Source organism: Uloborus diversus, unplaced genomic scaffold (genome assembly GCF_026930045.1).
Source record: "Uloborus diversus isolate 005 unplaced genomic scaffold, Udiv.v.3.1 scaffold_768, whole genome shotgun sequence".
Classification (NCBI taxonomy): Eukaryota; Metazoa; Arthropoda; class Arachnida; order Araneae; family Uloboridae; genus Uloborus; species Uloborus diversus.
Genome location: NW_026558976.1, coordinates 43,234 through 66,559, shown reverse-complemented (window position 1 = coordinate 66,559; position 23,326 = coordinate 43,234). Strand labels below are relative to the sequence as shown.

The 23,326-nt window shown below is 36.2% G+C and overlaps 1 protein-coding gene across 1 annotated transcript; it reads right to left on the bottom strand.

The window, feature by feature from the left end:
* Positions 1–3,404: 3,404 nt before the first annotated feature.
* Positions 3,405–22,886, bottom strand: LOC129233878 (uncharacterized). Its single transcript, XM_054867808.1, has 2 exons — positions 22,867–22,886; positions 3,405–3,882 (listed from the first exon to the last, which is right to left on the bottom strand). Exons 1-2 carry the CDS (start codon positions 22,884–22,886, stop codon positions 3,405–3,407), a joined length of 498 nt encoding a protein of 165 aa, XP_054723783.1.
* Between the last annotated feature and the right edge of the window lie 440 nt (positions 22,887–23,326).

Below are 23,326 nucleotides of genomic sequence, written 5' to 3'. Positions count from 1 at the left end.
CCAATTGGCGAGATACGAAATTATCATAACGTGGAACTGTAACGTCGGTACAAGCCAGTTGGCGAGAAAATTCACCATACATCATTTGTAAATATACAAGCGAACCAAAAGACCTTTAATTTTTCTATTACGGGCGAAGCCGTGCGGGTGCCACTAGTTAATAATAAAGCAGAAAGTCTCTCTGTCCGGAGGATGTCTGTAGGATGTCTGTAGGATATCTGTAGGATGTCTGTGACGCGCATAGCGCCTAAACCGTTCGGCCGATTTTCATGAAATTTGGCACAAAGTTAGTATGTAGCATGGGGATGTGCATCTCGAAGCGATTTTTCGAAAATTCGATGTGTTTTTTTTTTATTCAAATTTTAAGAGAAAAAAAAAACTATCATAAATTACGAAATTATCATAACGTGGAACCGTAACATGGGCACAAGCCAATTGGCGAGATACGAAATTATCATAACGTGGAACTGTAACGTCGGTACAAGCCAGTTGGCGAGAAAATTCACCATACATCATTTGTAAATATACAAGCGAACCAAAAGACCTTTAATTTTTCTATTACGGGCGAAGCCGTGCGGGTGCCACTAGTTAATAATAAAGCAGAAAGTCTCTCTGTCCGGAGGATGTCTGTAGGATGTCTGTAGGATATCTGTAGGATGTCTGTGACGCGCATAGCGCCTAAACCGTTCGGCCGATTTTCATGAAATTTGGCACAAAGTTAGTATGTAGCATGGGGATGTGCATCTCGAAGCGATTTTTCGAAAATTCGATGTGTTTTTTTTTATTCAAATTTTAAGAGAAAAAAAAAAAAACTATCATAAATTACGAAATTATCATAACGTGGAACCGTAACATGGGCACAAGCCAATTGGCGAGATACGAAATTATCATAACGTGGAACCGTAACATGAGTACAGGCTAATTGACGAGAAAATTCACAATACATTATTTGTAAATACAGGCGAACCAAAAGACCTTTTAATTTTTCTATTACGGGCGAAGCCGTGCGGGTACCACTAGTACCGGAATAAAAGTTCTGGAAATTTCATAATATAAAGAATTTTTACTGCACCCATAATTCGCATTAGCGAGATTCCTCTGCATTTATTGAAATGAAATACATGTTTGAAAAAGAAGACAGTGGACCCTTTTTTGTCGATAAATGATGTGAATTGCTTTGATAGATATGCTTTTTGAATTCTACAGAGTATTCCGTTTTAACCTGAAAGACCTTTATTTTTGTAACCGTTAGTCCTGGATGTAAACTTCCGATTGCAAAAATGTTCAAAATCATATGCAGAGTTAAGATATTGAAAGTTTGAAGCGGAAAAAAAAAAGCTTTTTATACGGGCCGCAGGTCCCCTAACTCATGTTTAGGGAAATAATATCCATTGAAAAATAATTCCAGCACATCAAGTTGGAAATTAGTACGACCAATATTCACCGAGATATGAAACGCAGCGTTTTGTGACTTACACCACTTTTCACTCGCCGTCAATAACGCCTTTTGGAGGAAAATATAGCGGTTAACAAGTGTTTAAAATGATATGTGTGCATAGGGTGTGGTTTTTCAAGTTGTTCGAGGTTTTGCAGTGTGTTTTTGCGTATCAAGGCATAACACGTGCATTTATTTTTGAATAGCAATGAAAATTATGAATTCCTTGTTACTAATAATAAAGCAGAAAGTCTCTCTGTCCGGAGGATGTCTGGATGTCTGTAGGATGTCTGTGACGCGCATAGCGCCTAAACCGTTCGGTCGATTTTCATGAAATTTGGCACAAAGTTAGTATGTAGCATGGGGGTGTGCACCTCGAAGCGATTTTTCGAAAATTCGATGTGGTTCTTTTTCTATTCCAATTTATAAGATTAAAAATTAACATCCGATGGACGAGTAAATTACGAAATTATCATAACGTGGAACCGTAGCATGGGCACAAGCCAATTGGCGAGGTACGAAATTATCATAACATGGAACCGTAAGATGGGTACAAGCCAACTGGCGAGAAAATTCACCATACATTATTTGTTAATATACAGGCGAACCAAAAGACCTTTTGATTTTTCTATTACGGGCAAAGCCGTGCGGGTATCACTAGTTACTAATAATAAAGCTGAAAGTCTCTCTGTCCGGATGTCCGGATGATCTCTGGATCTAACCAACCGATCCGTCAGATTGCTGATCGGACTATTGTTGATCAAAACTTTTATTCAAATGCATCTCAAATTTTCAAAGTAATATAAATATGATTTCCGCAAACATACATCGATGACTCACAGTAGCTTCTCATCGGGGTGCCCTTGTCTTAACTTTAAGATATTACCTCGCACTCGTTTTATAAATAATTTCGTCGCCTGAAAATTCTCCAAAATAAGATTAAAAAACAGAAAAATAAAATAATAGTTTTAAAAAAATTAAAAAAACACGCTTTCGTAGCAAAATGAACTAAAAAGTGAAAAATAATCTTTGTAGTAGTTGACCAATCACTTAATTTTAATGTAATACAAAAAAGCGTGGGGGACTTCTTATCAGTTGTCTTGAATGTCTTCCATTTGTTGTCCGAGCAAAAATGTGAATAGACAGCACCCCACGCTTTTTTGTATTACATTAAAATTAAGTGATTGGTCAACTACTACCATCCAAAGATTATTTTTCACTTTTTAGTTCATTTTGCTACGAAAGCGTGTTTTTTTTAGTTTTTTAAACTATTATTTTTTATATTAATGCATGTGTTGCTTAAAAGCTATTGCGATTCAAATAACTACGTTCTTTGTAGGGTTGGTTGGGGTAAGTAGGACCCCTTTTGAGAATAGCTCGTTTTTGAAACCTCGTACAAAAATTTTGAAACAACAAAAAATTTAAACTTATTGTCTTATTTTATGTTGCACGTTATTAATAAAAAAAAGTTTATCATTTTCTAAAATAATGCTTTAAATATTCTTGAAGGGTTGTATTTTTTAAAGATCACACTTACCCCAAAGTCAGGGGTAAGTGACCCCCCTTTTTTCAATTTAAATGATGCGTATCTAAAAAAGGTGTGAGGAGGCCAAAAATGATAAAGTATATAAATTTTTAGTGTGAATTATTTTGTTGTAAATGCAAATTTTGCTACGAAAGCGTGTTTTTTTAGTTTTTTAAACTATTATTTTATTAAAAAAGATATACTTTGGCTGCGTGTTAATGTCGTTTTACGAATGAGTCAAAAAACTACGAAAAATCGATTTATTAGTCAGTAAATTAACATGACAGTAGGAGTGTCCTTGGGAAGTGCTGCTGGAAGTATCTGTTGGTTGACCTAGAGCAAGGTCGTCCGAGGGGTTCGCACCCCTAGAATGATGATTCTTGATCCCCGTTGCGATTAAGAGCATGACCTCCAGGACTAACACCAGCGCTACCAACTCCACCTTTAGCGTTGAGGAAACCAACGATTGCCGGGCATTGGCCTCCTGAATTGGTAACCTACAGAGTCAGCGGGGCTAGGATAACCGTTAGCACTATAGCCTCCATAGCCGCCACTGATAGTGTTTGTTATGGTCCTGTGGCCACTAGAAGTCCCACCTCCACCACCACCACTAGGAGCTGGATCAGCAGCAGGAGGAGCAGCACCAGCATCAGCACCATAGCCTCCATAACCACCAGGACCTCCACCGCCATAGTTTCCATAACCACCAGGACCTCCACCGCCATAGTTTCCATAACCACCAGGGCCTTCACCGCCATAACCGCCAGGTCCTCCAAAACCACCAGGGCCTCCACCGTAGAAACGGCGGAATCTGGAGTGTGTAGGTGTGAAGTCCGAACCAGAACCTCCTCCGACTCTACCGGCAGCCTCTCCAACTCCTTCACCTGCATCTTTTCCCTTTAATGCCGTCATCGGCCGAAACCTGAAAAACAAATAAACAGGTTATCCTCTGAAAATTTTCAAAATTGAATCCTCGAAAACGAAATCGGCCGAAACCTGAAAAATAAATATTCCTCTGAATTATCAAATGAGGCAGTGAGAAGCAAAGAAGCTGGGAAAAATAAAAATTTGCAGATGAACAGGACCAGGGGCGCCGATTTGTCTAAATTATTGGGGGGCGGGGCGTCTTCGGGGGTCAAAGGAGATATGTAATCCTATGGGGCATCTCCCACCACCCAAAAAAATCTGATTTTTGTAGCTTGAAAATGCAAATTTACACTTTTTCTGGTGCATAATTTTTCAAACCAGCAACATGTTACATGGTTTTTTCAAGCTAAAAGCTAAATATGATTAAGGTGAAAAAACAACGTAAATAAAGCACAAATATTCGAGAAAAATGCTGCATTTTCTCGAATATTTGTGCTTTATTTACGTTGTTTTTTCACCTTAATCATATTGTAGCACAAAGCTTATATGATAATTTTTCATTTAAAAGCTAAATAATCTAAACATTGGTATACAAATTTTCTAGTTCTATCAGACCATTTTATTTGTCTTACTAGACTAGGATGGGGTCATTACTAGAATATGAGCACAAAAATCCGGAGAATGGGGTCGTTTCCAAAATTTTAAAAGTATTTTTCTCTGAAAGAGCATGCTTAAAAACATAGGATCGGACCATCTTTTCTTTACTAATAATGAAGCTGAAAGTCTCTCTGTCAGGATCTCTGTCTGTCAGGATCTATGTGACGCGCATAGCGCCTAGACCGTTCGGCAGATTTTCATGAAACTTAGCGCAAAGTTTGTAGCATGGAGGTGTGCACCTCGAAGCGATTTTTCGAAAATTCGATGTGGTTCTTTTTCTATTCCAATTTTAAGAACGAAAATATCGTAAGATGAACGAGTAAATTACGAAATTATCATAACGTGCAACCGTAACATGGGTACGAGCCAACTGGCGAGAAAATTCACCATACATTATTTGTAAATATACAGGCGAACCAAAAGACCTTTTAATTTTCTATTACGGGCAAAGCCGTGCGGGTACCACTAGTATTTTAAATAATTTGTTACGTTTGATGTTTTTAAAAAATTACTTAAATCGGTGCGCTTTCATTATTTATACTTCTGTCCGATGACATCACAAATGTTGAAATGCCATTACGTGTTGACATTCACAGAGCCAAATATTTAATTTGCATCTTTACTCACGTGTACTGGCAACGATAGGGTTGGTAGCAAGCGTAGAGCGCAATATTTGATTCGCTTCTTGATTATTATGACGTGGAAACTCGGTGAAAGATGCGCCTAAATTCACCATTTGCGACGTCATCAAGACCACGCACAGTGTGGCATAGTGGGCAAAAATCCACCGAACTCGCGGGTTTTGAGCTAGGATCTTCTATTTTAGCTCAAAATACGGCAAAATTCTTCGACTATTTCGTAGTGGTGCTACAATTTTGAATTTATTAACCCCCTAAGCTACGCAGAGCTCAGAAAGGACCCAAGTCGCGATTTTGAAAACTAAAAAGTATGACCATATTTTTTCCCTGATATGTGGCTCAATGCTTAGTATAAATCGAGGAATCGGATATAAAACACAACTTTTTTGATCGCTGCCGGGTGTTTAGAAATGCTTTTTTCCACCGTATAAGTCATTAAAAACATTATTTTTCAGGTTTTTTCCGTTGAAAAAAAATGGGTTTTAACGGTCTTCACACATCTCCCGCGCAAGAACAAATGTATATTTTAATTCTAGTCTACAAGTTTTCAATCATTTTTCATAGTTCAAAAGGCAAGAACCTCCCAAAAAACGCCGAAAAAATTGCCCAAAGTCTGAATTTCAGCTCAAGATCCTATCATTGTCCACGGGAATGCATCTGTGCAATAGCGGCAAACAGCTTATTTTATATGCATACATTTATATGTATACACTTTGAGAATAAATCGTCTGCGTTCGAATAAAGACCTTTACATTTAAAATTTCCGAATGCTTTTGATGTTTTTAAGAAAATTTAATATAATAAAGTAACAGTTGAGCAAATGTGTTGACTCAAAATTAGTATGTTTGTCTATTTCCTCGGAATATTCGTAATATTTGAATTGTAATGGTATGTTCACCTCTTTCACATAAGTGTATTTGTTGGACTTCTAACTTAAAATGTAAAAACACATATTAAAATTTTAATGTGTTTTAAACTAAACAGTTAATGCTCAGATGAACCCTTTTAGCCCAGTTTTGTTCGTAACAACATCATTTATAGGTTATAATACAGCTAAATTTAAGGTAGGGATGAAAAGATTAATGAAATTTTATGATTTTACTTCACTCTACTTAATTTAAAAAACAAATATTTACAAGTATATGTCCATTAGCTTTCACTTTCTGTATGAAAGACAGGAAAGACATGTTATTTTAACTTTATTATAAACTTTTATTCAATTTATATTAAAATTTATGTTGTTTTGTTGGTCTTACACGCAGAAACTAATATTTGAAAAAATGTAATTTACATAATTTGTTTAAACACTTATTTATGTAACAGAGGACGAAGTTTTTTATTTTGTATACTTATGTAAAAGAGTGAACATACCTGTTACATTTCGAATATTACGATTAATCCAAGGAAACAGACAAACATACTAATATTGCGTCTACACATTTGCTCAACTGTTACTTTAATACATTAAATTTTCTTAAAAACATCAAAAGAATTTGGAAATTTTAAATGCAAAAGTTTTTATTCGAACGCAGACGATTTATTCTCAAAATGTATACATAAAATTGTATACATATAAAATAAGCTGTTTGCCGCTATTTCACAGATGTATTTCCGTGAACAATAGTAGAATCTCGAGCTAAAATTCGGACTTTGAGCAATTTTTCGGTGTTTTAGGGAGGTTTTTACCTTTTGAACTTTGGAAAATAATTGAAAACATGTAGATTAGAATCAAAATATATATTTGTTCTTGCGCGGGAGATGTGTGAAGACCGTTAAAACCCATTTTTTCATCGGAAAAACCTGAAAAATAATGTTTTTAATGACTTATACGGTGGAAAAAAAGCATTTCTAAACACCCGGTAGTGATCAAAAGTAGTGTTTTATCATCCGATTCCTCGATTTATACTAAGCATTGAGCCACATATCAGGGAAAAAATATGGTCATACTTTTTAGTTTTCAAGATCGCGACTTGGGTCCATTCTGAGCTCTGCGGGGCTTAGGGTGTTAAGAAATTCAAAATTGCAGCACCACTTCAAAATAGTCGAAGAATTTTGCCGCATTTTGAGCCATAATAGAAAATCCTAGCTCAAAACCCGCTAGTTCGGTGGATTTTTGCCGACTATGCCACACTGTGCCACGCTTTGTTTGAAAAATCGGACATTTTAAAAAATTAATTAATAAATAAGTGTTGGGAAAATAAGAGTATTTTTGGGTGCATGTTTTTTTTTTTTTTTTGAGCAATCACGATTGCTTATTGTTCTCAGTTGACTGTTTTGAGTTGCTATCATTTTATTTTCCAGCCAACACCCACTGCAGATCATCGTCGACCGGCTCCTCACGATGCTGCTCCTAGAGCGAAAACCGTCTCCAGGTTACATCCATATACTACACACACGCTTATTCATACACAACTGCACACACACACACAAACACTCACGCGCACACACAAATACATACACCTATACACACATACACAAACACATAGACACACAAACACACACTCAAACACGTACATACACACACACACGCATACATACAGACACCTACACATGCATACAGGCAGACACCTACACATACAAACAGACACCTACACTTACACACACACCTACACACAACTACCCACACACTCATCACACTCATGCCTGCACACAGACACAAACACACATGCCTACATACACATACCCCCTACACACAAACACACATGTCCCCCCCACACACACATAAACACACATGCCTACATACACGAACACACCCGTGATTACGAAAAATATAATATGAATTCAAGAGGTCAAAATTCAAATTATATTTTTTTTTTGCTTATTCTATCAATTTTAGTGACAAAAAGTACTACTTATGACTGAAGGAAACAACCCCATTGCGTGAGACTAAATTGCGGAGAAAGAGAATGGAATGGTTTGCCACTAAAAGGGGGTAGCTCCAATTTCAATGTTTTCAAAAGGTTTGCATAACACAAATATCCTTCTCGTATTTTTTCTCCTTGAACGTTTCTCAGTGCAGTTTTTCATGAGAAGTCATAAACATTTTAAAACTTCAGAATGTGATTTAGTGTTTTAAGCTTTAATGCGATTTGTCTGAGGAAAGATATTTGTGTATTGGAAAGGGTTTAAAGAACGGTAACTAGACTTAGTAAGGAGACCTTCAGACTTAGATTATGGTACCAGACTTAATAGGCTTAATATGTATAGCCTGGATGGCACTCTTGGCTTCCTTAAGAGGTTTTCCACCTCCAGCTCATTTAGTCCTATGCCGGGCTGATGAGTGCTAATAAGCACGAAACTGCAGTCCTCGGCTGGAATTGACTGAGCTGGCGGTGTATTTCATGTATGATTCGGTTGTTTAAATTTATCCAAATGAATGATGTTAATGGATTAAATTTTTGCGCAGAAAGCTGGACGAGGGGTCATTGTTTTAAGCTATTTAAATCTCAGGCTAACTTGGAAATCAGGAAAAACTACTACTTTAGCAGGGTCGTGGGCACTTGGAATAGCTTACCGGAAGAGGCGGAGATGAACAAGGGGGTGGGTAGCTTTCGGAGGGCCATTGATCTTCATTGAGGACTAATAAATTGACTAGGACCAGCCTAGCTGGGCCGAGAGCCTGTCGCTGGTCGTCATATTTGTATTTGTTTGAAAATTGGAATTTGGAGCTACCTCTCTTTTGTAGCAAGCCCTTCAATTAACAGCATGATCGTAGACGTAAAGTAACACCTCAAAGAAACAGGGGTTTGGCTCTCTCTCTCAGAAAATTATTAAAAGTGTAGCTTAAAAAACACATGGGTGATCTTTGGTGATGTTGGGGGACGGTAGATTCAGATGCCCTTCTTGGTAAATTTTTCGAATTTAAGGTCTTAAACGTGGTTGAAGAATAAATTTGGTAACACTGGAAGAAACGTAGGAATTCAAGTAATTTATCTCAGAAAATTTTCAAAATTGAAGTTTTAAAAAGGCAGTTTAATACCTTGTTCGATGATATTAAGGAAGGGTAGGTTAAAATAGTATTTATTTTAACCTACACTAAGCTACTACCATATCGCTCCGACAGAGGTGGCGGCAGATACACGCGTACAACTAACCTGCTTTTATGAAATTTACTGTACGTCCCTTTAAAAAGTCCAACAATTGTTCATATACCTCTAAAAGGTCGTCTTAGTCACAATAGCGTCCATACAACTCGACAGTTTCGTTTGAACTGTCCTCTGACACAAGCTTTCACACTTTCAATCGTAACTATCTGCGCATCTTGTATGCGCATAGCGCGCTTACCCTTTCGTCACAGGCGATGAAATTTAAATCATTACTTAACAAACTACATTCCTGCCGAGTTTGTTGGCTGCAGCTCAATTAATTCTTGATGCATACATTTTTTTTTGTGACTAAGTGTATTTCAACCTTTGAAGACAGTTCAGTTTTCGCTGCTTAATATCTCACAACAATTCAGATTTTGAGCTGAAACTTTAAGTTTAACTCCAAGCATTAGAAAAAATTTCATGAGATTCAAAAATAGCGGTAAAAAATAGTTGTTCGTTACTCCAAAGTCTAAAGTACCCACTATCGGCTCTATTATCAAATAATGCATGAAGCTTAAAAGCAAAATATATATATAGAATAATCCTACATAATGAAAAGTTCTTTGTATTATGTAGTCATATTAGTTTTTTTCTAGTCTATTCAGTGATAAGAACAAACTACGAGGCTTAAGAATTTGAGCAGTTATATATTCTGAAAAAGATAGTTTCTTAGTGGAACAATTACTGTACAATTAAAACTGATGCATTATAGGTTACAAACCCTTCAACGTATTTGTTATTTCGGTATATGTTTCATATCGAAGAATTTTCCTTTAAAACGTTATGCATCCGTGTTCATATGTGCCTCAAGCCTTTTTACATGTGCCCCTCTATAGGGGCACATATGTAAAACTGAAGACGTTTCTTAAAAATAACATAATGTATAGAAATATTTTTTTTAATTCAAAAAAAAGCCATGACACAAAGAAACGTTTATTCAATCATAGGGACACTTTTAATTTGGAAAATTAATAGTATTTTTTGAAAAATGAAGAATTAAAAAAAAAATTTCACAAGTGTGCCTTCTTTTCCCCTATTCACATTTTCTATTCACATTTTTTTCTTCCCATTCCTTTATTCGTGTTAAAAGTGCAGTTTCGTTATAAGTGCAGAAAGGGCATAAGTCCGGGACTTATGCCCTCTCTGCACTAAACAAAAAATATGGCCCCTAAATAAAGTGCTTTGTTGTACAAGGATTGACTTCCCTGCAACACTAGTCGATTTCTCCACATACAAATATGGTAAAACTTCAGCTAACTCAATTTTGAAAAGAAATGACACTTGTGCTCTTTCTGAAATAATCGATTCAAATAAGGTCAGCCTAAACGGACCCCTATTTACATCTCATGAACCCCGAATTTATTCTTTCAATGACACCTACCCCTTGGAGACCAGTGTGGACCAATGGGGGTCCATGTGGACCCCTGCTTTAAATGGACATAATCGAGCGAAATTTTACTGTAATTCTGGATTTTTTTTACTTGGCATTCATTCGCTGGTGACTCAAAGGGTGAAACGAAAGTGTATGTCGAAATCTGAGTGAACATTCTTTCGCGAATTCGGTACTTCCTGTACTTTGTACAAGGAAGTAAAAAAAAAAAAAAACCGAGCTTATGTGTGCATCACATGACTTCCTTTTACTCCAATTTAATGTCATTTCCCCATTATTGGCAATTTTAATGTGATTCAATAGTTTACTCTCTAAATATCCCCACCAATGGCCAAATTGAAACCAGATTTTTAAAAAGAAAATTAAATCGCCAAATTTTTTGCCAAGTTGGCGACAAAACATGGCGACCAAAAGACTGGCGATATATCGCCAAGTGTCCGTCAAATTATAACACCACTTGAGTTTACATCGAAATTAACAATGATTTCCCCCCAAAAAATTGCAAAAGACCCCCTTTGGAGCATCCAAATGCAATCAAAAAGAAAGGTGCACAACGAGACCCCACTAGGAATCTACGTGCAAAATTTCAACTTTTTAGGACATTCCGTTCTTGAGTTATGCGACGCACATACGCACATACATACAGACGTCACGAGAAAACTCGTTGTCATTAACTCGGGGATCGTCAAAATGGATATTTCGGGTGTCAATACGTTCCTAGGCACATATCCACGTGTGGTCGGGTCGAAAAAAAAACTCAACATTCATTTGTGGGTGAGCGAAATGGAAATGAAGGCCGATTTTTGGGTGAAAATTTTTTCGCGAATACAATACTTCCTTTTTTGTAAAAGGAAGTAAAAAGAACATTGAACTTACATGATGCTGCAGATGACGAGGAAAATGAGAGAGAATTTCATCTTGACGTGGTTCGGATCCACGCTATGTGTCCGAGCACCATTTCTGTCCCTGTATATATATATATATATATACATATAGATTGCAATAATCCCAAATAACTCGAAGCGAGAGAATTACGTAATTGTTTAATTCCAAATTGTCGTATTTTTATTTAACGTTGCGAAAGATTTTGAAATCGGCACGCGACTGTTCTCAGAAGATTTGAGCAAGCTATGACTCATGTTTAGAACATGAAACTCATGGTTTAAATTAACTGGACGAAATAAAAACGAAAATAAATGATAAATATCACTTTCCAATTCTTAAAAAATAAATAAGTAGCAATATAAATCCGTACTTTCGAGTAAAATCCTTTTTTTTTTTCTTTTTTCGCCTTCGTTTCGAAATAAAAAAGTAGTCCTTATATAATGTTGAAAAAGAATATTTAATAATGACTTAAAAGTATAAAAAGGAAGTTATAAAACCGGAATAAGTAGAATATATTCCTCTTCAAAAATCCCGACTGAAACAACACATCAGAAAAGAGTGGTATTGATGTGATTGCTATAAAATTCTAGTTTAACAAATTTTGACAAGCAATACGAAGCAAATGAACTTTTCTGCGGAGTGTTTGTTATTGCAGAGAAACTTTGCAAAATGTGGAGTAAGTTGGCAATTCTGCTAATGCATAAAAGCTGGTAAGTGCGCAGTTATTGAAATTTCTTCCGGTGTACCGAATACTGGTATTTCGAGCAATTTTGCAATTTCGGAATACGGGTATTTACTAAGGTAAAATACCGGTATTTTTGGTATTAGCTGAAAATAATAAGTAGTTTCAATTAAAGAATTTTCCATTTAACCCCTTCAATCGGAATTATGAAATATTGGACCAAAAATGTTGATATTTGGTACACAGTGTACTATGGTAAAGGGTATCTTATAGACAAAATTTTGAGTTTGGAGGAGAAAAATTAAAAGAGTTATGGCTCGTCCAATATTCCGGACTTATATTTTTGAAATCAATATTTCATGTACAAAAACGATAAAATACCGAAAAAACTTCATTATAAAATGTTCTACAAACAATTGTAAAACATAAGCGTTTGAAACGATTCATTAAAGATAAAATATTTTTAAAAAATCGGGAAAAAAACTCGCTTTTCAGATGAAAATCCATTGTTGGAAAAATGAGCCACTCTCTATCTCTCAATCCTTATATGTCAGTGTTGTCAATCCCGAAACGAAAAATTATTTCACAGATTATAATAAGTAGAATGTAAAGAGTCAACTACAAAAAAATCAACTAATTAAATCAATTACTAAATGATTAGCAGCTGTTTAAAGAATATCCGGTATACCGGACACCAGGTCTGAAGCGGTTTACCTATTAAATATCTATTGTGCATTGCTTTTCCCATGATACAGAACCAAAATCAATCTATTGATAGAATAAAATTGGCTTCAAAAGAACGAATTACAGTGGTGGTCAGAAATTTAAAGGCAGCAGAAAAATACATAGAAACAAGTTATTTCTGGAATAATTCAGTGAAATTTATACACAAAGTGCCTTTTTATGCTAGAAATCGTTGCAGGAAGCAGAATATTTAAAAATATAAATTATACATGATTTGCCGTGATTAGTAAAAAAAATATCACAACGGGCATTTTGCCCTGAAAAACCCTAGTAATCAATAATTTCCCCCTTTTTTACTTCTTTTTACAAAAAAAGAAGTATTGTATTCGCGAAAAAAATTTCACTCAAAAATTTGCCCTAATTTCCATTTTGCTCGCCCCCGAATAAATATTGATTTCTTTTTTCAACCCGACCACACGTGGATACATGCCTAAGAACGTATAGACACCAGGGCCCGATTAAGACGTCGAGGGGCCCTAGGCCAAACCCTTTTTCAGGCGCCCCGGTAATCAAACATTACGTTTGAAACGTTTTTTTTTTCGTTAGGTAAAGCAATTTTAACCATTTGGGGGCCCCTAAAGAGCGGGGGGGGGGGGCCTAGGCCAAGACCTAGTTGGCCTATTCAGTAATCAGGCCCTGATAGACACCTGAAGAATCCATTTTGACGATCCCCGAGTTAATTACTACGAGTTTTCTCGGGACGTCCGTATGTATGTATGTATGTGCGTATGTGTGTATGTATGTCGCATAACTCGAGAACGAAATGTCTTAGAAAGTTGAAATTTGGTACATAGACTCCGAGTGGGGTCTCGATGTAAACTCACGTGGTGTTATAATTTGGCGGACATTTGGCGATATATACCCAGTCTTTTGGTCGCCAACTTGGCGACAGATTTAGCGATTTTTTTTTAATTTTTTTTTTTTTTAATCTGGTTTCAATTTGGCCACTGTTGGTGATATATCGAGAGTAAACTATTAAATCATATTAAAACTGCCAATAATGAGAAAATGACATTAAATTGGAGTAAAAGGAAGTCATGTGATGCACACATCAGCTCGTTTTCAATCACTTTCCTCAGTCTTGATGTCATGGAAGTTGAAGAACGTTCTTGAAAATTTTCATCCCGGATTTTTCAATGGAGAAAATAAATTCTTGCTTGTTTCGACATTGAATTCCATCTTTTCATACTTCAGGTGCCAGAATATCTCGCAAAGTCGCCATTAAGTTTACATCGAGCCTTTTGTCGAGCTATTACAGCAATTTCATGGAATAAGCATTAAACAATGATTTTGAGGTTGCAGACACATACAATGGGGCATGATCCTGTTGGAACAAATTGTTTAAAATACAATACAACCTCAATAAGTAGTCAACCGTTTAAGTGGTCACTCCGCTTAAGTCTCGTCGCTTTCCTTTGGTCCTGACAAGGTCTCATTCACAGTATTAAAAAATGATCCTTTTTTACTGGTTACCAAATTTAATTTTACCGAGGTTAACTAGTCGCTCAAAAATTGCTTTCTAAAATTCTCTTTTCTTATCGGATCTTAGAAAATAGCGTTGGACTTTGTTGAAATGCTGAGTGACAGTCAATTTTCCTTGAAATCTCGCTTCTCACTTCTGGTCATTCAAAGCATACTCCTTGCTGCGACTCTGTCTGGTACCAATCATATGAATTGAACTCCATCCAGCAAGACAGACAAAATTTAATGCCTGGAGAACGTTTCTCAGTGTTTAACATTCGTTAAATGTACAACAGACGTAGAATTTAAAGCTTGAAGCACGTTAGAAGAGAGATTTATTTTCAATAAGCAACAACTTCATCAGTCAACACTGATGGATTGTTTTAATGAACAGTAAGTACATTAAAATCAGTTATTCCGATTAAGTAATGTATAAGTGAAAGAAAATAAAACTACGTAACTATAATGAGTGTTTCTTCCTTATTTTTAAAGTTTCCACGAATTTATAGACATGGATTACACAAGCTTTTGGTTTTTCTCACTGAATTCTACAGCTATTCATAAAAGTACTTGTGAGAAGTTTTTTTTTTCCTTCTTTTTCCGACTCCACATAAGTAGTCACTCCTAAGTGTTCAAAATGCTGCTCAGTACATCAACATCATTCTCAGAATTCACTCTGCCATGCCCAAAAAACATTGGTATAGTTTCCGTCCGTAGCAAAACTTCCACAGACCATTACTGAGCCGCCTCCAAATGTACGCGTTGAGATTTTTTTTTTTCCTTCACATAGATCGTACCATTAGTAGCAAAAACCATCTAGTCCTATTACATTTTTTCGCACTAAAAAAAATTACATGGACCCACTTTTTACCCATAACAATGCATTTTTGGCAACGCTCTACCCTTGGTCTCTTATGATTTATTTTAGAGTCTGTAGTGACATTAGTTTCACATCATGAAACTATTTTTTTTACTTCCTTTTACAAAACGAGCTGATGTGTGCATCACATGACTTCCTTTTACTCCAATTTAATGTCATTTCCCCATTACTGGCAGTTTTAATGAGATTTCATTGTTTACTCTCTAAATATCATCAACAGTGGCCAAATTGAAACCAAATTTAAAATTAAAAAAAAACACATCGCCAAGTTTGTCGCCAAGTTGGCGACACAACTTGGCGACCAAAAGACTGGCGATATATCGCCAAGTGTCCGACAAATTATAACACCACTTGAGTTTAAATCGGAATTAACAATGATTTCCCCCTAAAAAGGGGCAAAAGACCCCCTAGGAACATCTAAATGCAACCAAAAGGGAAGGTGCACAACGAGGCTCCACTAGGAGTCTTCGTACCAAATTTAAACTTTCTAGGACTTACCGTTTTTGAGTTATGCGAGATACATACGCACATACATACGTACACACGGACGTCACGTGAAAACTCGGTGTAATTAACACGGGAAACGTCAAAATGGATATTTCGGGCATCAATGCGTTCTTAGGTACATATGTACGTGTGGTCGGGTCGAAAAAAAAACCTCAGCATTCATTCGGGGCGAGAAAAATGGAAATTAAGGGCGATTTCTGAGTGAATATTTTTTCGCGAATACAATACTTCCTTTCTTGTAAAAGGAAGTAAAAAAGAAGTATTGTATTCGCGAAAAAATTTTCGGTCAAAAATCGGCCTTAATTTCCATTTTGCTCACCCCCAAATGAATGTTGAGTTTTTTTTTCGACCAGACCACACGTACATATGTACCTAAGAACGCATAGACGCCCGAAATATCCATTTTGACGTTTCCCGTGTGCGAATTTAGAAACACAACCGCGTACGCAGGTCGCACAGATGGCGCTACGATCGATTGGCGAGGAGAAACTTTCGGGAAGGGATTCATCGCCAACCTTCGAGCCACAAGCGCAAGTCGCGATTGCCGCTTAAATTCTTAATTTTTTCCTAATTATTTCTATTTTACTAATGACATCATTTGCGAATGTTTGCTGCAAGATAAAAATGGACTTATATTGCCTAATAATACCAAACTGAATTATATAGGTAGGCATGTATTAGCTAAAATTGCTTTAGGTCCCAAATAACCAGCCCCTAATTTTTTTTCTTCGCTTAACTGAAACATCCTCTCTGAGATGGAACTTGAAAATGTCATATTAGACAATGAAGTCAATGAAATCAGTGACACTTTTGACCATCAAGATATCAAAAACGAAATGCAGGATCCCTCTACTAGTTCTCAAATTATTAATGCCTCAGCTGAAGATAAGCAGTTATTTGTAGACGAAATAAAAAGACTAGTGTCATATGAAAATATTGACAAAACAAAATTAACAAAGTTGACTATGTAAAAAATATCAAAACGGGCACATAATTGAATCAAAAATTAAATTTAATAAGTAAAATTTTTCCACCCAGACGGAAAGGTAGAAAAATAAAACTTCAACCGACATCTATTTCAAGACGAAGTGGAATGCCAAAAAGGTCAAACAGAATCCCCGCAGGGAGACCTTTAAGTGCAAAGCACAATATAAAGCCGAAAGAAATCGTAATCTAACTCAAAAAATTAATTTTAATAGAGCTAATGCAAAAAGCCATAGCGCTTTGTATTATTATTTTTTTTTTTTAAATAAAAGCATGTAGTAATACAATTATTTATTTATCGTTTTTAATAATTTTGCAAAACACTATCTTGTGCACCGAAAAAAACATTTTTCAAACATTTTTTTTTCCCTTTTAGAACTACAGATAATATTAGAAACAAAAATACACATGTGTCATGACTTAAAACGTAAACAAATATATCAGATACGAAAGGCAAGCAAGGTAAGAAGAACTTTCTAAACCATAATTAACATTTACTAAAAGCACTTTTTAATAATCATGGAAAATATGTGCAGCATTTAAATCTTTTATGTGCAATTATTACACGGATTTCAATTAAAAATTCAATGGAATTATAAAACTAGCCTACAAATTAAACAACACATTTCTCCCTCTAATTAAATAATCACTTCATTTTTAATACATTCTAAGACAGTTATTTTAATTTCCTCTCTTAGAACCATTTTGTATGAGATAAAAGGAATATTGTTTTAAGTGTAAATTCTACTTGCAGTAGGTTTCTAATTGATATCTATTATTTGAGAGTAGAGAAGTTAAAAAAAGGACTATTTCATCTCAGATGCACAGAAGGAAAGAATGGGATCCTAATATCGTAGGATGCAAGAAACAACTTGCTAATTTTGCTCAGAGTTAACTGCTAATGATATTTGTGTGTGTGTACACCCTCGACTATGATTTCCAAAGACAATGAACACAAAATTAATTTGGTGACCTGTTCTGCTTATGCTAAAATAATAAAATGTTTTGATATTTATGTATTGATGCGAACAAATCAAATTTAGGGTTATAATACCTATACCTCTGAGCCAGACTAGAGTTAGTAGATTTTCGTCACTTTTCAGGAGAGAGCGAAAGCGTTTGTCTGAGAACGTCTTGTCGAAAACGTCTGAGGCATAGAAAGGATGGGACTTGCGCTCTTTTAACGCAGCTAAATATTTGTGAAGGAATATCTTTCATAGAATAAGGATCTCATATGTTGACACGGAATGATATTTTACATTCAATGCAGTAATAAAGTGAAGATTGCAAATTTTGGGCTCATGTTAGTCAGGCTCTGAGGTGTAAAGTTACGATACAAGATATACGACATACAAGGTGATCAAAAAATATGGAAAAGTTTTGAAAAGGGTCAGAAGTGCATATATAACAGCATCACAGTCCAGATATGCCATATGAAAGAGGTAGGGGGCGACATTGTATAGGACAGTTAAAACACGAAGGCTTTTTGTTGCTGTGGATTCATAGAGCATGCTGTACTTTTGAATAAACAACTCATTACTTTTGAATAGAGTGCAATCTGCATCAGCTTAAACAACATGTTCTGCATTTCTTTAGCAGTATTATAGCCCTAGGTGCTTTGTAAAATCTCGATGCAGACAGCTTCTCAGTATATTTCTTCGACTACCCAGCAAAGCACCCTCTACAACTTTCAGCCTGTCCCAGCACACCACAGAAAAATATAAGGGAGGGGTACATCCCCAATGGTAAATTTTTAATATTGAAGTTCAAAAAAGGCCTTTTTAGGCAATCTTCGATGCTAACTGAAGGGAGATTACAAAGATGTGTAGTAAAGGATACGTAATGAAATCAATCAACCCTCCCTTGAAACATTTGTCCTTGCAACATGCTTTTTATTGTGCAGTGTTCTCAGTGCTCGCGCTCGTTTCAAGCGCCCCCTTTTTCACTTCACACTTCATTCAAAACTTCGAGATAAAAGAATATTCGAGTAATAAGATTCGAGTAATCGAGACTGTATGATATTCTAACAGGCCCATTTCTAACCTTGGTGACGATTTTCATTTTATTTACTGTCACTATGTTTGGTCATTGTCCTATCAAAGTTACTCACAGTCGAGTCTCGATAACTCGCAGAGTTATAACTCGAATATACCAGGGGTGCCTACCTAGGGCGGAGGGTGGGGGGTGGTTCATGACGCAGAGTGCGACATTAAAATTTTTAGTGAGTGGGGGCTGTTTTGAGGGGTCTTTCCGATATTTAGGGGGAGTGCGCCCTTGCTCTTATGGGGTTGGAACCCCTGAATATACCTTCACCTCAAACTTTTCACTGGGCCCCAAACTCTTGAGAATACTGTAGGAACCTCTGTTAACTTGAGCTACCTCTTATAACACGAAGCTTTCTACCGGTCCCCTGAGACTTCGAGTTATCGAGATTTGACTTCACTTAAAAAATACACACACAAAAACACAGTAAAAGAAGAAAGCAGTTAAAAATACAACTAAGGATTTTAATTCAATCATTTGAGGCTGTTGCTGAAATGTATATGATATACATAACCAGTTGAGTACCTTTAAATATTAATGAACTATGTCTACAAACTAGATTAATCTTTTCTTTTTTTCTGTTGACACTTTAAATATACTTTAATTGCTGAAAATTTAGCTTTCAGCTGACACTTTAAACGAATAAAATCACTACTTTTGATAAACCAAGAAAAAATCAGCAATTAAATTAATGAAGTATCTGCAAATAATTATGTATTGCATACATGCAGTTTAAAACGTGGTTTTGAAGAATCAATTTCTAATGTTAAGCAATTTGCAGTTTAAAAACTGAAACATTCTTGATTTTCATCACAACGGCAATCCAACCCAGAACTTTCAGATGCAAAGAAGAAATTCCCAAAAGAATATTACAATGTCAATAAAGATATGTCCGCAGGTTAAAAAAAAGCAAATGTTTGTTGCAAAATAACTTATTTTGACACCACATCCATTCAAACGTGGTTTTAAAGAATTAATTTCTAATGTTTTGTAATGTTCAGTTGAACAAATCGAAACATTCTTAATTTTCATCTCAACGGCAGTCCAACACAGAACTTTCAGATGCAAAGAATAAATTCACAAAAGAATATTTCAGAAATACAATGTCAATAAAGTTTTGTTCGTAGGTTAAAAAACATCAAAGTTTGTAGCAAAACAACCGATTTGGACCCCACACCCATTCATTTCACAAAATCAACGAAATACCAGCAACAAAGGTAAATAAACAGACACCATAATAATTGCGCATGCGCCAGTACCTCAAAAGCGATATCGCTTCCTTGGCGCATTTACGCGAGGAGTCGAACCGCGCCAAATGAAATGCGATCATAGCGCCATCTGTACGACCTGCGTACGCGGTCGTGTTTCTAAATTCGCTTCCCGTGTTAATTACAACGAGTTTTCTCGTGACGCCTGTATGTACGTATGTGCGAATGTACGTATGTGTGTATGTCGCAGAACTCAAGAACGGTGTGTCCTAGTAGAAAGTTGAAATTTGGTACGTAGATTCCTAGTGGGGTCCGGTTGTGCACCTCCCTTTTTGGTTGCATTCGGGTGTTTCTAAAGGGGACTTTTGCCCCTTTTTGGAGGGAAATCATTGTTAATATCAAGGCAAACTCAAGTGGTGTTATAATTTGGCGGACACTGCGCGCTATATATATCGCCAGTCTTTTGGGCGCCAAGTTTTGTCGCCAACTTGGCGATAAATTTGCCGGATTTTTTTTTTTTTTTTTTTTTTTTTTAAATCTGGTTTCAATTTGGCCACTGTTTGTGATATGTAGAGAGTAAACTATTGAATCACATTAAAACTGCCAATAATGAGAGAATGACATTAAATTGGAGTAAAAGGAAGTCATGTGATGCACACATCTGCTCGTTTTTACTTGAATTAGAAGTTATCTTGAATTCTGTACAACAATTGTAAACACACACTACAAAGTCAGATCCTAATTAGCGACTATCGTTTGGTAAGCAAAAGTGTGCCGCTCGCAGGGCCAGATTTGGAAGTGTGGAGGCCCCGGGGCAACGAAGGAGTGGAGGCCCCTAATCAGGGTTCGAAATGATAATCATATTTTCCAAAATATCCGATACTTTGATAGATTATAGCGGTTTCATCAACTTAAAGGGCTACATCCTTTCTTTGGTAAAGAAAAAAGAGCGCCCCCATGCAATCTATTGCTAATAGAAAATTATAACAGATTTTTGATGATTAAATCAGAATTCTATGTCATTATTAAAAAATGTTAAAAGGGGGGGGGGGAGCGAAAGAAAATCGACGTGTTCAATAGATATTTTCGTTAAAAAATTTCCATTCAAGTCATTTCGTCAAATAATTTTTAAATTTTTGAGCTCAAGAAGCGAGAAGTTGTAAGGATGACCTGCAAAGTTAACCATTTTTCGGATTTTTTTTTAACTTACTTTATTTCTCTTTAACTCATAGGTACAAATTACAAATTAAATGAATAAAAAATATATTGCCACTGAAATGCTCGATCCAATAAAAAATTGATAGTAAATGGATACTTGCAATCAGGGCTTTCTGATGTATCGATAATAATATTTTTGTGCAAGCATTCTTTGTAGACATTCAAAAAAAAAAAAAAAATGTCTGGGAGAAAAAACGTAAAATTTGCTGCCCCGTGAAAGTTAGGATATTTTGCAAAAATTTTATTGTGGGGGGCCCTTTGTTGTGGAAGCCCCGGGGCAGTAGCCCCGCCTGTCCTCCCCGAAATCCGGCCCTGGCCGCTCGTGTGGGGTGGTAAAGGATTTTTACTCGAAAAATAATACGCATGATGAAAACACGTGCTGTGGCTCCACTGCAATTGGTTTTACTAAAATTAAGAAATTGTGGACAGTTAGAAAAAGATCTGCATGACCCTCATCATCTTCTGAAATAGATTTTTCTTTTCTCATGATTGGTTTTTGCTCAACATCTGCAAATTTCGGACAATGTTGGATGTATCCAATTTAACTTGCATTGTATCAGGCCCTTGCTGTAATGAATCAAATTCACTGTATTAGTGAATTTGATTCCTTACAGCAAGGGGTGAATACCATAGACTAATAATAAGAGTAGACCGAGCTTTCCCAGACTTGCTGATGAAAAAAAATGGTTCATGGATACATCATGTGACTGGTGGAAGGCTTGGCGAAAACTTTGGCTGCATGGTTGCTAGATGGCAGGATTATCCATAGTTTGGCACTCGACATGTATTTTAAGACGTAATGTGTTTTCATTATAATTTTTTTCCCCAGGTGCAGAGATTGAACTGTTTTTCTTTTAGTTATGAATTATTTTGACATTAGTAATTAGTTTTTGATCACAGTTTTCAGTAACTTTTTTTTCATTTGGAACTGCTACGTCAGCGTTGGCGTGAACGTAATGGCGTAAACGTTTTGCGTTAACGCAAAAATGTACTAATCGGTATCTTAAATTGAAATTGAAGGTAAAAATCTTACCGTTTGCCGATTCTTTTTGGGCAATTGTATCTTTAATTGCTTAGAGAGTTATTGAAATTGACTGAAGAAAATAAACAGTACTATCTAAACGAAAAACTCACGATATTAACAAAATATTTACAACTTAGAGTAACAAATTAACAATTCGGACTCTATAAAAGATCATTCTTCCGTGTTCCATCAATTCTATTTATTTTATTTCTCGCGGGCGTTGATCGTCTGCTACGATCAACGCCCGCTGTTGCCAGGATATCCACCAGTCACATGGTTTGGTTTATGAGCAGCAAAAGGGTTGCCATAGCTCGGTCTCTCTCTTATTATTAGTCAATGGTGAATACTGATTGATTTCACCGTTTCACCAAGTTGCAGTCTCAGTCAAAGTGTTTGGATAACTTCGCTAACTGTGCCTCTCACTTTAAAGAGGAATTGAAAAACACGAGCAGCTTCAGGGGCGTGCACAGAGGAAGGGGGGGGGGGGGTCCCTAAGCTGAAGGCGGCCCAATATTTTTAAAATGATGGTTGAAATAATAGGGGTAAACAATATGAAGGCGGTCCCGTAAAATTTATTTGTGACGGGCCCCAAAACTTGTATGCACGTTCCTGATGAGCAGCTTAACTTACTGCACTGTCATAAGAGCCATCCTGTGCTTCCTACAAGTTTATGTTACCCCTTTTAAAGTCGTGCCGAATACATAAATAATGTCAGATTTTTCATTGCTTTCTTCTTTGGAGTGTAAGTTTTTTGTAACTTTTAGGTTTTGAGTGCATTACTAAAGCATACAGAAGTGCTTCAACATTACATTCAGGCTACTCAGCGGGTTTTAGAATGTGTAAAACACTTTCTCTATTTTTATTTCCTTTTACAAAAAAAGGAAGTATTGTATTCCCGAAAAAAATTTCAATCAAAAATCGACCTTCATTTCCCCCCCCCCCTTTTTTTTTTTCCTTTCTTTTCGATCGACCATTTTGCTCACCCCCGAATAAATGTTGAGTTTTTTTTTTCGACCCGACCACACGTGGATGTATGCCTAGGAACGTACAGACATCCGAAATATCCATTTTGACGATCCCCGAGTTAATT